The sequence below is a fragment of the Lissotriton vulgaris genome, unplaced genomic scaffold, assembly GCF_964263255.1.
Source record: "Lissotriton vulgaris unplaced genomic scaffold, aLisVul1.2 SCAFFOLD_4152, whole genome shotgun sequence".
Taxonomy (NCBI): Eukaryota; Metazoa; Chordata; class Amphibia; order Caudata; family Salamandridae; genus Lissotriton; species Lissotriton vulgaris.
The window spans coordinates 46,238-60,431 of record NW_028252650.1 but is presented as its reverse complement, the minus strand read 5'-3'; the positions used below and the strand labels follow the sequence as shown (position 1 = coordinate 60,431).

Here is a 14,194-nt window from a genome sequence, read left to right as displayed (position 1 = left end):
GTCCAAAGTTAGACTTACCGATACAAAATTGCTGTATTCGAAGTCCTTTCTAGACAGGTTGGCTGTAGATGGCTACGAGTTTTGGAAAGGAACAATTGACCTTAAATCGGTTTGGGGTACCAAAGATTGGCAGGTACAAGGCACTGAGGCTTTGCACCGTGCATGTCTCATCCCGAATCACATGTTGTTTTTAAATTCATCCATTTTCCAAACAACATGCTTTGGATTGGCTACTTCTAAAAAATTAAATACACAAACCATCCCAGATTTAGAGGAATATTCAGGTTGGGGTAATTTTACTGATTTGTCCATTCATGAGTTGCAAGCTCTTTTGCACAATTCATCCTTTAACGTTTCCAGTTTGGATTCCAAGGGTTGGCTGATGTGGCATAGGAGTGCTGATTCTTGCCAACGTCGTTTTCTGGGTTTGGCTGAAGGGTTCACACATGTCAGACCTGATCCCCGTTTTGAAACTGATTATACTGTCACAACTTATTCTGTGGGAAAGCTGTGTCAGAATTGGTTGCAACATTCCACATTAGCTGCAGTTAAACTACATCTGTCTCAAATAAATGATAATGTGGATTTGAACAATTTTATAAAAGGCCCAGCTAAAGGTAGATCTAAACGGTGGCTTTATGCTATTTACAATGAAATTTGGAAAGTTTCTCAAATTGAGGCGGCTAAGCGCCTGAGAGCTATTGATCAAGCAAATTTAGAAAAAGTACTTGCAGTTGTTGATAACAGTATTAACACGCTTTCTTCCCAAATTTACACGTTGAACAATATTGTGTCTTCTGTTGTTGACATTATACATGATGAAGTGTCCGTGTTATATCATGGTCAAAATCAATTGCGTTCTGTAATGCAGTTTGCTTGGACACTGCAGACTCTGAAATCTGGTCGAGTGCCTTGGAGTAGTATGAACGTCTCATCACTATTTGCCCCATTTAATTTGACTGAAAAACAGCGCATGCTTTCAATGAGAGATGCATCATTTTCTATGTTACACATTGAAAAATTAGAATCCTTGCCCTTTTCTGTGTCTGAGGTGACTGCTGCTACATGGCTTATACATGGTATTATTACCTTACCTTTTGCTCTGTATAAATTTACAAATTGTATGAAATATATAGCTATAGGGCGATATGAACCATTAGGCAGTGCTTTCCTCCATGAGACATGGTCTTTACCATACACTTACAGATGCCTAAAAGAGGGGAATGAAGTGAATCTGAATGGTGAAGAATGTACACAGTCGCCTGACCGCTCACTAATAGGCAGACACATCCAGTTACATGGTTCTTGTAATCAGGACAAGCCTAATTTGGCCTGTGTTTTGAAGGGGACACCAGTTCCTGCAATAGTTCCCACATTCACTTTGTTGTCTAATGGTAGTTATTTACTTTTGAACAACGAACTTTGTTGTGGGTTAATGGTCGGTATCGCATATGTGGTTACTGTATCAGAACGGGTGGTTTGTTGCAAGAATGTGTTATATCCACCCACGCATGGGAATTCAGATGTTTCGATTTGGCCACGAATACCAACCTTGAGAACGGAGTTCAATGGTTTGAGCCGTATAAGAGCCCTATTGTCTCAGAAGCAAGTGGCCCTGAGCTCTGCCCGCGAAACTTATGTCCTTCACATAGCTAACACACGCACAGAGGTGCAGGCACTTTTAAATACTGACTTGCCGTTTCATTTCTGCGAGCTGGTTCATCAGATCTTATATGCCTCCTCCACAAAAGGCCTGGCACATTTTTTTAAATTAGTTAGCAGTGGTCTCGTGACTACGTTTGAAAAAGTATTTGGTATTATCCCTGCATTCTTTCATTCTATATTCGCAAGCTTGTTTGGAGGATTTCCTGTTTTGCTGGCTTTGGCTGCAGGCGCACTGGTGATATTTTGCTTTATTAAACATGGATGCCCATCCTGCGCAAGAAAACGCTCAGCACCTACTTATGCTGTTTCGCAACCGGATGCTTGATTACTATGGCTCCTTGCCGCTTGCGACTTTAAGCACGGCTTTTGGATTATCGTTCAGATTTTCCTATTTCACATGTGTCCAGCCTGTGTTTCATTGCCTGAGCTGTGATTTCGACTGGGCCATTGATTTGTGTCTCTGCTTACCGACTTCTCCTGACGTCAATTTTGATCAGCTGATGAGCCCCGTAGTTGCTCACGAGTTGGTTTGTTCTGGCGAAAGGGTTATGGCTGTGGCAGCGATGCATGGACTAATGGGTCAGTGGGACATATTCGCAGCGGCTCATGACTTTCTGGCACATAGCGTTCTCGAGAACCCACTGAGTTGTCCTCTGATGTTGCTAGAGGAATCGGTGTTGGAGGAGCACGTATGTTCTTTCCCATTGCTTAATTGGATGGCTGAACTGTTTTCGGATGATGACAGTGATTTCATGTTGGAAGCTGTAGCTACCTATTTTGCATATTCATTCAACCCATGAGTGACTTTGAAGACTTTCATTATTATGGCACGTGACTTTTTTAGTAATTCTGAATGGTGCCTTTTTCAATACGAACATTCGATTTTCATATGTTTTAGGCCTATGAACTGGGAGTAGGCCTTCAGTTCGACTTTTTATATTTTTTGTGTGGCCATTATAGGCATCCATACATAATTTTTGTTATTAGAAGTGTATATACATTTACATACATTTAGCTTGGCTCAATATCATTGAACTCTGCTGTCATGTTTTGCCTCTCATAGAGTATTGGCTTATATTTTCTCTTTTTTTAACCGTCCTCGGATCATTGGGGGGTGTCATATGGTTACTACGTTTCTATATATTGTGTTAAGTTAGCATGAGCTTATTAAATGTTTAAACGCCATATTTTCTTTCTGCTTTAGTGGATTAGTGACTATGCTGCTGACTCTGATTTTTATAATATGTATGTTGATATTATACAAGATACTGCGTTTGAGAATGCTGCATTGAAAAATAAACATTTCAAACTTGCACGTGTGTTCTTTGCCTCCCAGTTTCGGTTTGGAATGATTATATAACGAAAGAGTGTTCATGTGTTCCACGATTCCTGAGGTACTCTAAGTTCATGTTCTGGATTGTCTAAGTCATTGGGAAGTTATTACTACCGATGAGACACTGTAGCTAGCTTGGTAAGGGGATTTCTGAAACAAAGGTGAGTTTTGGGTCACCCTAACTCACCCAGGTTCTAGATCTCTGTGCACAGTTCTGTGGGAGAACGGAAACCCTGCTACAGTGCTGTATCTGCGAGCAGTGCTGCAGGGTTGGGAGATAAAGGTGGTGGACACTGAGCATGCAGTATCCTGACATGCGGACGATGTCCTGGTATACCTACGGAGCACGACGAGCTCAGTGCCACTTCTATCGGATATACTGCACACAGTTGAGAAACTGTCAGGCCTTAGAGTGTATGTGTCCAAGTCCCTAATCTTCACTATTGCAGGATGGAATGAGGACATCAGGGCCACCTCCCGGACCTGGGTCTACGCAGGGAGAAAGAAAGCTTCCGTTATCTGGGTATCCAAGTGACGCTTGAGGCTGAGAAGCAGTATGGGTACAATATGGGAAGAGTCCTGACCGCACTAGAGGCCTTGGCTGCTGTTTGGAACAGATTACCACTAGTGGTTGCAGGTAGGCTGGCGATTGCCAAAATGGTGTTTTTGCCCACTGTCTGTATGGACCGCAGAACACACAGTGCCCCATAGCCTGTTCGGCATTTAAAAAAACGGATGACCTCTCAGTAGCCCTAATCTTGGACAGTAAATGCAGTTGCATATCACTCCGAGTGCTTAAGCAGAACATGGAGAAGGAGGGCTTGAATTTCCAGATATGGAAATATATTATATGGCGTCACAATTGCCGCATGCTGCACAATGGTGCGCTGAGAGTCCTAACAGTGAGAAGAGGCTCCTGGTAGGTATGGTGGGAGTGGATGAACTGCCCCTCGGTTTTATGGAGAGGGCTTGGATATATAAACATTGCCCGTACACATTGTGGCAGACAGCATGCACATGGGAGCCAGTGATCTGTCGGTTATTGCACTGGCCCCTGTTCTCTAAGCGACTCCTGCTGTGTTGGCTCAAACCAGTTTTGCAGATTAAAGAGGTAATGTCCATGACGGCGTGGATCGAGGGTGGTTGTAAAACATTGGGGGCCCTGTACTTGGGAGAAAAGTGCATCATGTTTGTGGAGGCACAAGACATGTTTGGGTGGGACCATGCCAGTTTTTACACTTTGCCAAACTCGTCCAGTGACATTGGTACTGCCTTCCCACAGACCCCAAAGACCACACTCACATTGGAGGTACTACTAAAAGGTAGAGTTACGCGATGGCTAATCTCCCGCTAAATTGGAGCGCTGCGTCGGAATAGGCGGCAGTCCGGATGGTGGCTAGGAGAAGTTGGGACGGAGACCTGGGAAGCCCTTGACTGACAAATACTGGATAAAAGACTTGCGCACTAGTGTGAGGAATCTCCAGCAATGCAAGATTCAAATTGAGGCCCTTTTAGGTCTTGCACCGAGCTTATCTCTCACCAAAGAGGCTGCATGGATTATATAAAACCAGGCCGGTTGCCTGCCCAGGTCTGCGCCAGCTGAGGCAGACTTCCTGCATTTAGCATGAGGGTGTCTGGATCTGGGGGCTTTCTGGGGCATAGTTACACGCAGGCTCAAGGAGGTGACAGATGTACATATTGAATACACGGTGCGACACGGTTTGCTACACTTGCCACTGAATCTGAATGGAAGTAGAGTGTACTATAATTTTGCATTGGCTAATAGAAGAACTGCTATTATTGTCTTCTCAGGGTCCTTCCTATGACAATCTTCTGGTTTGTTTTTGCAGGAATGCAGTCTTGCTCAACTTACCTAAATAGCTAATCTGTCACTTTCAGACTGAGCAAAATGCGGCTCACACATTTACTTAATTTACCCTAGTGTCAGGGCGGCTCCTCCGTAATTGCGGAGGAGTGTCACCCCCTGCTACAAATGAGAAATAAAGTAATGATATAAGCATTTTATTATCATTTTATTTTTGCCTGCCTCTTCGAGCCTTCAGCAGGGCAGGACCAGGCAATCCCCTGCGACAGGCATGGTAGGGGGAGTGGCCTTTTTCATGGCGCAAAACCGCCATGCAAACTTCGGTGGCACAGCTGGGTTGGAGAAACGCCAGACTCCCAGTTACTGTCTGAGCGGAAAACCAGGCTGCTACAACCAATCCCAGTGCTTCTCGCATGCTGGTATTCCCTGCATGAGAGAAGCGCTGGAATTGGCATCTGGGAGCATGCGCCATGTACAGCTGGAGTGGACTATTGTCAGAGAGGTGCGAGGCGGCATCCGTCAGAGCGGCAGGTAAGTGCAATTTTCTTTATTTGAATTATGCTCCATTTTGTTTGTATTCCCTCCCCCCGCCCCACGATTAACTAATGCCAAAAGCTGCCACTGCCTTGTGTGCTTCTGTTAAATTCCAGTTGGACTTCCTCCACAGGTTATGAGTGAATAAACAGATCTTAAGACACTTTGCACGGTGCTTAAGGCTTTTGCTGGCACTTGCACAGAACATTTCAGCTCTTGGCTTCAGGCCTAGGTGCCCTCTCAAATGCTCCTTCCCCTTCTCATACACTCTTAGTTGTGTCCACCAAACCAGAGAAGGCAAACACTCTTTCTTGAAGTAAAAGAGCCTGCCCATGTGAGTGCATAGTGAGCTGTGTGCCTGTGAGAATGAAGGGTGCCTTACATTATAACCAGACCTTCTGGCATTGCCAATGACTGTTTATCATTGAAGCCCTTGTGGATGGCACAAACATACCCCCATCCACCAGCCTGCGAGGTACGGCTTCCAAAGCTGCCAACTCTTTCTAGGCATACACATTCTGTATGCCACAGATCACAAAGCTCGTGCCATTTACCAGTACGCAATTTATTTTTAGAGTACAAAGTTAAATAAACCATAATAAAATGCATTACTGATTCACCCTCTACGATTTAAGACACTTTTATTGCAATATTAATTGTAAAATATGCCTTGCCGTCTTTATCCAAATCATTTCGTTTATTAAATGTTTAAGAATAAAAAAGTGCGTTTCACAGTTTCTGGTGAGGCGAGCGCTTTGTAAAATAATTGGAAAAAAGTAGAATTAAAAGTACTTACTGCTTTGGAAAAGTCCAAACATCCAACTCCGCGCTCGAACGTCCCCAGACCGATGACTTGCAGCGTGGACAGGCTGACGGAGTCCCAGACCCGCACGTGGGGCTGGAGAGGCTGCGGAAAGCGGAGATGTGTTAAAAACAGGGCCCTGCTACTCCACCAAACATCTGCATGCTCGCCCATTACCCCCAAACTAAGGACGTCACCGTCCTGCTACTTATATTGTCCCACTCCAAAGAAAATGGAGCAAATGCATGACATGGTTTTCTTTACAGTGCAGCATTAATGTCGGTAACCAACCACCACTGGATTATCCACTGGCGTTGGATACCGGAGCAGCGTGCTGCCCTCAGTAAAGCGCTTCAACACTAGCAAGGGGTAGTAAGTGCTACATACATGCAATTACAATTAGAATACGGTTAGCAGGCATTCTACCTCATTCACATCACATCATATTCTCGCCAACACCGGTCAGAACCAGAACACAAGCGCGGTCATATTCTGTGTAATGTGCTTTATGTGTGAGATGTTCCTGCTAGAATAAAAGTTACTGCTGAGCAATCATCTGCACCTACTAGAGTTAGGCCCACAACCTAGCACTCCTTTAAAATACTAGTTTAGATCATTTTCCCTTTCGTCCTTATTAAACTGCTATTTACACACTGATTTTATCCACAGCGCTTAACAAATAACGTCATTAAGTACAGTGTTATTATACAATCAACCTTGGAAGGCTGGTTCAGCTTTGCTGTGGTTCAATCTTGCGAGCTGCAAATCACACACAGAACTAAAGAGTGCGCTCAACTCGCTGAGCTACCTTGCCATTATCTGCATCATTTACTTTCCACCAAAGAGAAGACGTGTCCCATGCAAACACACCAAGCTCTTTGAAATCACAGCAGAATGCCATTAGATGAAACGAGTGGGGCCACTGTGGCCTGGACTTGAAGTATTGTTTCGAAATTGGAGTGGGGAACGAGTGTTTTCTTGTATACCATGAAAGGCTGAGAAGCTTTGCGTCAATCCCCCCCCCCCCCCCCCCCCAGTTCCTCCATAGATGAGGAGACACAACAGGACCAGTGCTAGCCCGCGGCTCCTTCCCACCCAAGCTGCAAGTCACCCTGTCCTTTTTTCAGGGGTTCAAGTTGGCACACGTGTTTTGCATGCCTGACACTGAAGCAGTGGTCTTGACCACTGCTCACAGTCTATCATAAATCGAAAAGCTGAATTTAAATGGCAAAAGACTAATAAAACAATTGAGCCACAATGCTTTTGCTCTAAAATTGCCAGTTAACAACAGATTAGAAAATGCCGGATTCTATTTCTGTCTATGAAGCTTTTAAGGTCAATCGGCCTGGAGCCCACCACAGGCTGAATCAGAATCTGTCCGCCACCCTCTGGACCAGCCACATTCTTAGCAGCATCTGCCTTCAGCACCAGGCGACCCCTCAACGCTCACTCATGAAACCTGCTCCAGTGACCTCTCATGCAGACCCACCCTCAGAGCAGAGGCACTGGGGAAGGCCCTGGAAATCAGGCACAATTTAACTCCAGGAAAACGGGTGGGACCGAATCCAACGCCAACCATCACACTTACATTGCTTAACTATTGCGCTTCGTCGGGGCAATTAATAATACTGGGATTATATTTTAACTGTCAATGAAGCGGACTTTAACTTGATCGATCAGAACGCAAATTCTACCAGCGCAGAATAACGCAAAGACCGGTACAACATGCTGAGAAGTGAAACTACAGCTGCCTGCTAGACAACTGACTGGAAGATGCCAGGTAGCCCTGAGCTTTCTTTGGGTTCAATCCTTAAAAAGACACGAGGCGCTGCCCTAACTAGAACGTCAAGGGTGTGAAAATGTACCCAGGATGCACCAGACCTTACCATAGAGGTAAGAGACCTGCTGTTTCATAAAACCCGCGTGATAAACTTGTCAGAGTTGAACCAACAGTTGCACTATGCTTGCTACAGGAAGTGTAGGAAGAATTGTTGCGACCTACATGAACTGTCAAGACCTACAAAAAGAACTGTCGAGGCCCCTAAAAAGATCAGAGCGACCCAAAACGTCAAAACACAACCATTGCCTCTTATTCTGATCTGAGGGACCTACCTCATTAATAACACTTTTCACACTTCATCCATACCGAGATTTTGAGGTAATAAATTAAAAGACACGAAAACCACGCACCTCAAGGAAATACTTTACTTGGAAAGAAAAAAACAAAAGTGCATAGAATTTAGAAATTAAGTTAACGTCATTCAGTAGGGGCGCATTTAGGGCTGCGACGGAAAAGTGAAGGAAGCGATGAAACTGAAGTCCCAGCGGCCAGCCTGGCACTGTTTACTCTGCAGAGAAGCGGAAACTGCGCGGCAGCAGCTGAGTGTGCACAGCTCGGGGGTCGGCCGCGAGACCTCCGCTTTATGACCGTGTTTACTCGGAGGGGAGGCGGCCCCTCTTCTAATGGCTTCCAAATACCACATGTGTGTGGGAAAAGGATGCACAAGCGTGCTGGTGTCTGGCACCCACGGTCGTCGCTGCATCCTCACTCACCCGTCCATCCTTGTCCACTCCAGCGATCTGTCCGGTGGCAATCCTGATTTTGTCCGGGTGGATCGCAAGACTAGGAGAAAGCATCCAAGGTCATTTCAAGGAGACAACAAACTGCTTTTCAGTTGCATTTTTTTTAAAGACTCTAATGCTGAGCAGTTCATGTGAAGCAATGTAGAATTGCAGCCCGCTGCCGGGCATTACTGGTTGTTTAATCTGGATATTAACACAATCATTACAGGTGATCAGATATCCTTCGAAATTAGCACAAAAGCACAACTTCTCTAGAGCCCACTACTGGACTTTTATGACGCTGTGCTTGTTTTGTTTTCCTTAAGCAAAACAGAATAAAAGAACAAGGGGCATGAGAAATAGACAGCTGCCCTCGTTAGTACCAATACATGTCAGGTTATTCTGTATTGTTCGAGAGAAAATCACTATAAACAGGATTTACTGGGGTATTTGTTTTGCAAAAGTGACAGACTTGGCAACTTCACAAGGTCTGTCACGGTCTCAAAATATGACATGCAGACTTAATTAACAAGAAAGGACCAGTGGAAGAATATAATGAAGGTGCGTTTTCCAATTTATTTTCAAAGTAAATTTTGCAGGATTTTCTCCCACTAATTGTTTTTTAAATCTCACCAACTTTGCAGCATGGTCAACGAGTTAACAATAAAAAAAAAACCTTTACAAAGTTGACAAAAAGCAGGATTTGCACATTTTTAACACTGCTTCAATTTTCCAGAACTGAGTTTGTAAGTCTATTTATCCCCATTTTCAGTTTAAATATATCAAGTTACCATCAAGGATATTTTTGCACATGGTATTAAAAAAATTAAAAATAAAATAATCGGAAAACTCATTTTAACTGAAAATACTTCAGATAGGTTTAAACTCTTGCCCAGGTGTCAGAAATGAACCATCTCCGTTTGCTAGATATTACTGTTCAGCTGATTGTTGAATTCTGTGTTTAATTACATAAGTGGGGGGAACAGAGGTAAGACTTGTTTATTAAAAGTCTTAAGCAATTGTTCTTACAAACAGCCATCTGAAATGATAACGGATGGTGAAAGTTTAAAAATAAACATTTTGTTCCTATTATAGTTACTGTTTACATCACATTCAGCTAACAGTAATCAAAACCCGAACTTTTCTTAAGGGATGTTGCCTATACTTTATCTGGGTTTTAAGTCACTGTCTGGGACACAGCAAACCCGCAACAAAAATTATATATTAATTTTACTAAACAATAGCTCAATTAACAATATACTCTTTGTGCTCAACTTAGCCCTCTGCGCTACTTTAATTGTGAGTGCACATGTTTAATTCATCAAACAGAATAACATGCATGATCAACACAAGGCTTGAAACTTCATACTTACCATTTAACACAGTCTGTGTGGCCAAGGTAGTGCCTCTGCGTTCGCTCATCATAGTTGAATAACACCACTACTGACGCGATGAAATACACAATTTCGCCGGTGGGGAGGAGGTAGACATTGGCTCGACAGTCCCTCCCACGATATCCATATCTTAAGATCAGTCAAGGATTATGACCGTATATTTGATGGATTTAATTGGAAACTGGAAAATCGGCGTTTGTTATTTAACTGTTCTCAAAAGAATCTTTTGTAACTGTGAGCAGAAAAGGGGAAATGTGCATATCACAAGAGCAGAAGGTGACCACATGAAATCAATATTACTGCACTGTTAAACTCCTTGCGAGTCGAACCTCTGGGAATGGCGAATAACTGTACAGTCAAGGAATTTCCATGCTCTAAACAGGTGTGAAATGTGTGAAGAGTTTTCTGTGAGGGAGGGAGGGGAAGAATTATTCGGATAGGGTAGAATCGCTCTGGACTTTGGGAGCACCTATGCCAGAGAAGAAGCATGGTCGGGGCAAAGTTCTGAGCCCTGCCTCCTACTGAAGTTGAAGCCCCAAATCAATTTTACCTGCCAGAATTTATCACTGGTAACATTAGGTCTGGTGATCCCGCACCCAAGAAAACTGGGTGTGGGAATATCTGGACAGTCATGTTTGAATGAAGCAAACACCACAGTGAAATTCTGATCTACTCAACTGGTAATCAAGGCCATACAATGCACTACAATGACTTATCACTAAATGCTCTGATTGATTGATTGATCACACGGAGAAGTTTTACTAACCTGCAAATCAAAAGAGCATTGATGATACTTGGCGTATGAAACATGGCATGCAGATATTACTGTAGCATAGTCCGTTTTTTCAAGCTATTTGTGGGTTAAGGTTTTTTTCTGGTTTACAGCATGCCTGTCACTTTTATTTGCCTGTGCAAAGGTGTATCCACAATAAAAGATAATTTTCACCAAACTACAAAATTATTTTGATTCTAGTCTAACCCGGCCAAGGTGCAACACATGAGAAGAATATGTCTCTTCAAGATTACCTTTTGCAAATCATTTTAATGTCCAAAGGGAAATGTTTGTACGTATTTTGCTCTTAGATTTACCTCGAAGTTAGGTTTTCTATGCATAACTGCAATTCAGAGGGAAATTCTTACGCACAACCATTTTGTATGTATTAAATTAGAATATGTGAGCCAATTTGTCTTAAGTCACAAATTGCTCAATGCATCAAAGAGAAAAAACGTTGCAATTTTTTGTTACGTTTTCAGACATTTGCAACTGGTGCAAAGAAAAGGCTATGCAAATTTGCAAAACCTACCTTAAATACAACTATAATATATAGGGAAACAAAATCTGTTTGTGAATCACATCTGTCAGACACAAGAAACGTACCTCAAAAGCATGACATCACAGGAAAGCATCCAAACCTTCTCACAGTTACAATGATTGGTTCTATAAGTAGACTTATAGCCGCCTTTAAAGTGTCACAGAGGGGCCTATTCACAAAGGCATTTAAGTGTATGTGTAGGAACACTGGTTTGCCTACTCTTAGATGCTTTTTTAAATTGGCCACAAAAAGCCAAATTATCCGTTAGTGAAAGTGCAAAGGCGGCACAATTCTTTGGATTTATACTAATTTCATATTTATAGTCCCTCAATATACCTATTTTACAGGTTTTGGGGGTTAATTACAAAAGTATGTGAGAGTACGTAAAGAACAAGTTACTTACCTTCGGTAACGATATATCTGTAAGAAACATTAGTTAGTGTTAGATTCCTTACCTTAGAATATCCCCAGGCGTCAGTCTGGATCCGGAAACTTTTGCGTAGCAGTACCCCTGCGCGTCGGTAGGTGTCGTCTGCAGGCGTCCCCTGCGGCTCCGCGTCCGTCGTCGGCGTCGTGCGCCGTGATGACGTCGCTGGAGTATATAGACGCCGCCTCCGCGCGCTGACGTCAGTTCTTTGCACACAGCTTTTCCGCGCCAGGAGACGCAGAGCCATGAGAGAACCAACACTGGTGCCATGTAAAAACTAGGGCCCTGAAAGGGATGTCCTTAACCCTAGGTATCAGTTCGCAGAACGGGGAGGATGGGTGGGTTCGGTAAGGAATCTAACAATAACTAATGTTTCTTACAGATATATCGTTACCGAAGGTAAGTAACTTGTTCATCTGAAAGAAACACGTTAGTGTTAGATTCCTTACCTTAGAATACATACCCCAGCAATACCAACCCCGGTGGTGGGTCTGCGAACCAATACAATACTACACCAGAAAGTCCTGGAGGACAGAACGGCCAAAGAAGCCATCCCTCCGGACTTGACTGTCCAGGCAGTAGTGCCTCGCAAAGGTGTGCAGCGAGGCCCACGTAGCCGCTTGGCAAATGTCCTGCAAGGGGACTCCCCGGCCCAGGGCAGTGGTAGCCGCCGTGGCCCGAGTGGAATGGGCCCTCAGCCCAACAGGAGGCTCCTTCCGAGCCAAAGAGTAGCACGCTTTGATGCAGAGAACGACCCATCGAGAGATGGTCCGTTTACAGACCGCCCGTCCCTTCTTCGCACCCACGTAGCCAACAAACAGTTGGTCATCCACCCGGAACTGGCGTGTGCGATCCATGTAAAATGAAAGCGCACGTTTTGGGTCCAGACGATGGAGCCGCTCTTCATCCTTTGAAGGATGCGGAGGCGGGAAGAAGGAAGGGAGGGTGATGGACTGCCCGATGTGAAAGGCCGAAACAACCTTGGGCAGGAAAGAAGGTCTAGTCCTCAGAACCACCTTATCAGGATGAATGGACAGGAAAGGAGGTTGGACAGAAAGAGCCTGGAGCTCACTCACTCTCCTGGCAGAGGTGATGGCAACCAGGAAAGCCGTCTGTAAAGTCAGGAGACGGAGAGGGCAAGAATCACGCTATAACATTCGCGATACCTACAATGAAAAAGGGCAGGACCATGCAACCTCGCAAGCTCACGAAACTGATCCGAGACACAAAAGAGGCCAACATTGAACTACTGGTTGAAAGGTGTGAAAAAGATCTGAAACCACCCAACAATAAGCAAAATGTCAATGAACTGACGGATCACTACTTAACCTCGATCGGTAATATCGTCAATGACACCATGCCCCAAAAACTGAAAAAAGTCGCAGAGAAACCAAAAAATCCCTGGTTTAATGAGTCATTGAACGAGGACAGGCGCAAACTGAGAATGGCCGAAAGGAAATGGAGACAACATCCCTCCTCCCCGGAGTTGATAGCCCTTAGGAAAACAAGAAACGAATATAACAAAAAGATAACCAACTCCAAAAAAGAATTTATCAGATCGGAATTGGACAATGCCATAAACAGACCACGAAAACTCTTCGAGATTTTAAAACAACAGTCAAACAAACTCGCCAAAACGGTTCAAGAGAATACTAAAACTCCCATAAGCTGCGAGGAATTCTCCTCATTTTTCACGGATAAAGCCAAGCTGCTAGAAGTTGAACTCACAAATGCAGCAACTAACATGATGACCCTTCCTCCACCGAATATTGAGGCTAATGTCTCAACAGAGGGTCTCCAAACAAAAAACAAGGCAATATGGGATACATTTGAACTGTACGACCAGTGAAAGATCGCCAAAACGCTAGCGGAACTCAGACCAAACAACCACTATCAAGACCCTCTACCGGGAAAGTGTCTAAGAGAAATCAGCCATACGCTAGTCCCAATTTGGACTGAGATAATAAATGCCTCACTTGCACAAGGGACTCTCCCTGACTGCCTAAAAACAGGGCAGGTAGTGCCCATCATCAAAAAACCGACAGCTGATGCAACAGACCCGAACAACTATCGTCCAGTGACCAACATCCCTCTACTGGCCAAACTCATTGAGAAATGCGTGCAGGGCCAACTAAGCCAACATATAGCGAAATTCTCGCTACTTGACGATTGCCAATCAGGATTCAGAACAGGACACAGTACTGAAACTGCGATCCTGCACATTGTCGATGACGCCTTACAAGCCCTGGACCGTAACCAAACATGCCTACTGATCCTCCTAGACTTGTCATCAGCATTTGACACGGTAAAACACGAAGTACTAATGACCAGGCTACAAG

The 14,194-nt window shown here is 44.1% G+C and overlaps 1 protein-coding gene across 1 annotated transcript in view; it reads right to left on the bottom strand.

The window, feature by feature from the left end:
- LOC147662083 (echinoderm microtubule-associated protein-like 4) overlaps nt 1-14,194 on the bottom strand; it is a 133,666-nt gene that overhangs the window by 93,571 nt on the left and 25,901 nt on the right. Inside the window, exons 2-4 of the mRNA XM_086951124.1 lie at nt 10,095-10,244; nt 8,713-8,782; nt 6,154-6,264 (exon numbers count right to left, since the gene is read on the bottom strand). Coding sequence (XP_086807250.1) covers nt 6,154-6,264; nt 8,713-8,782; nt 10,095-10,244 — 331 coding nt within the window. The remainder of the gene's footprint in view (nt 1-6,153; nt 6,265-8,712; nt 8,783-10,094; nt 10,245-14,194) is intronic.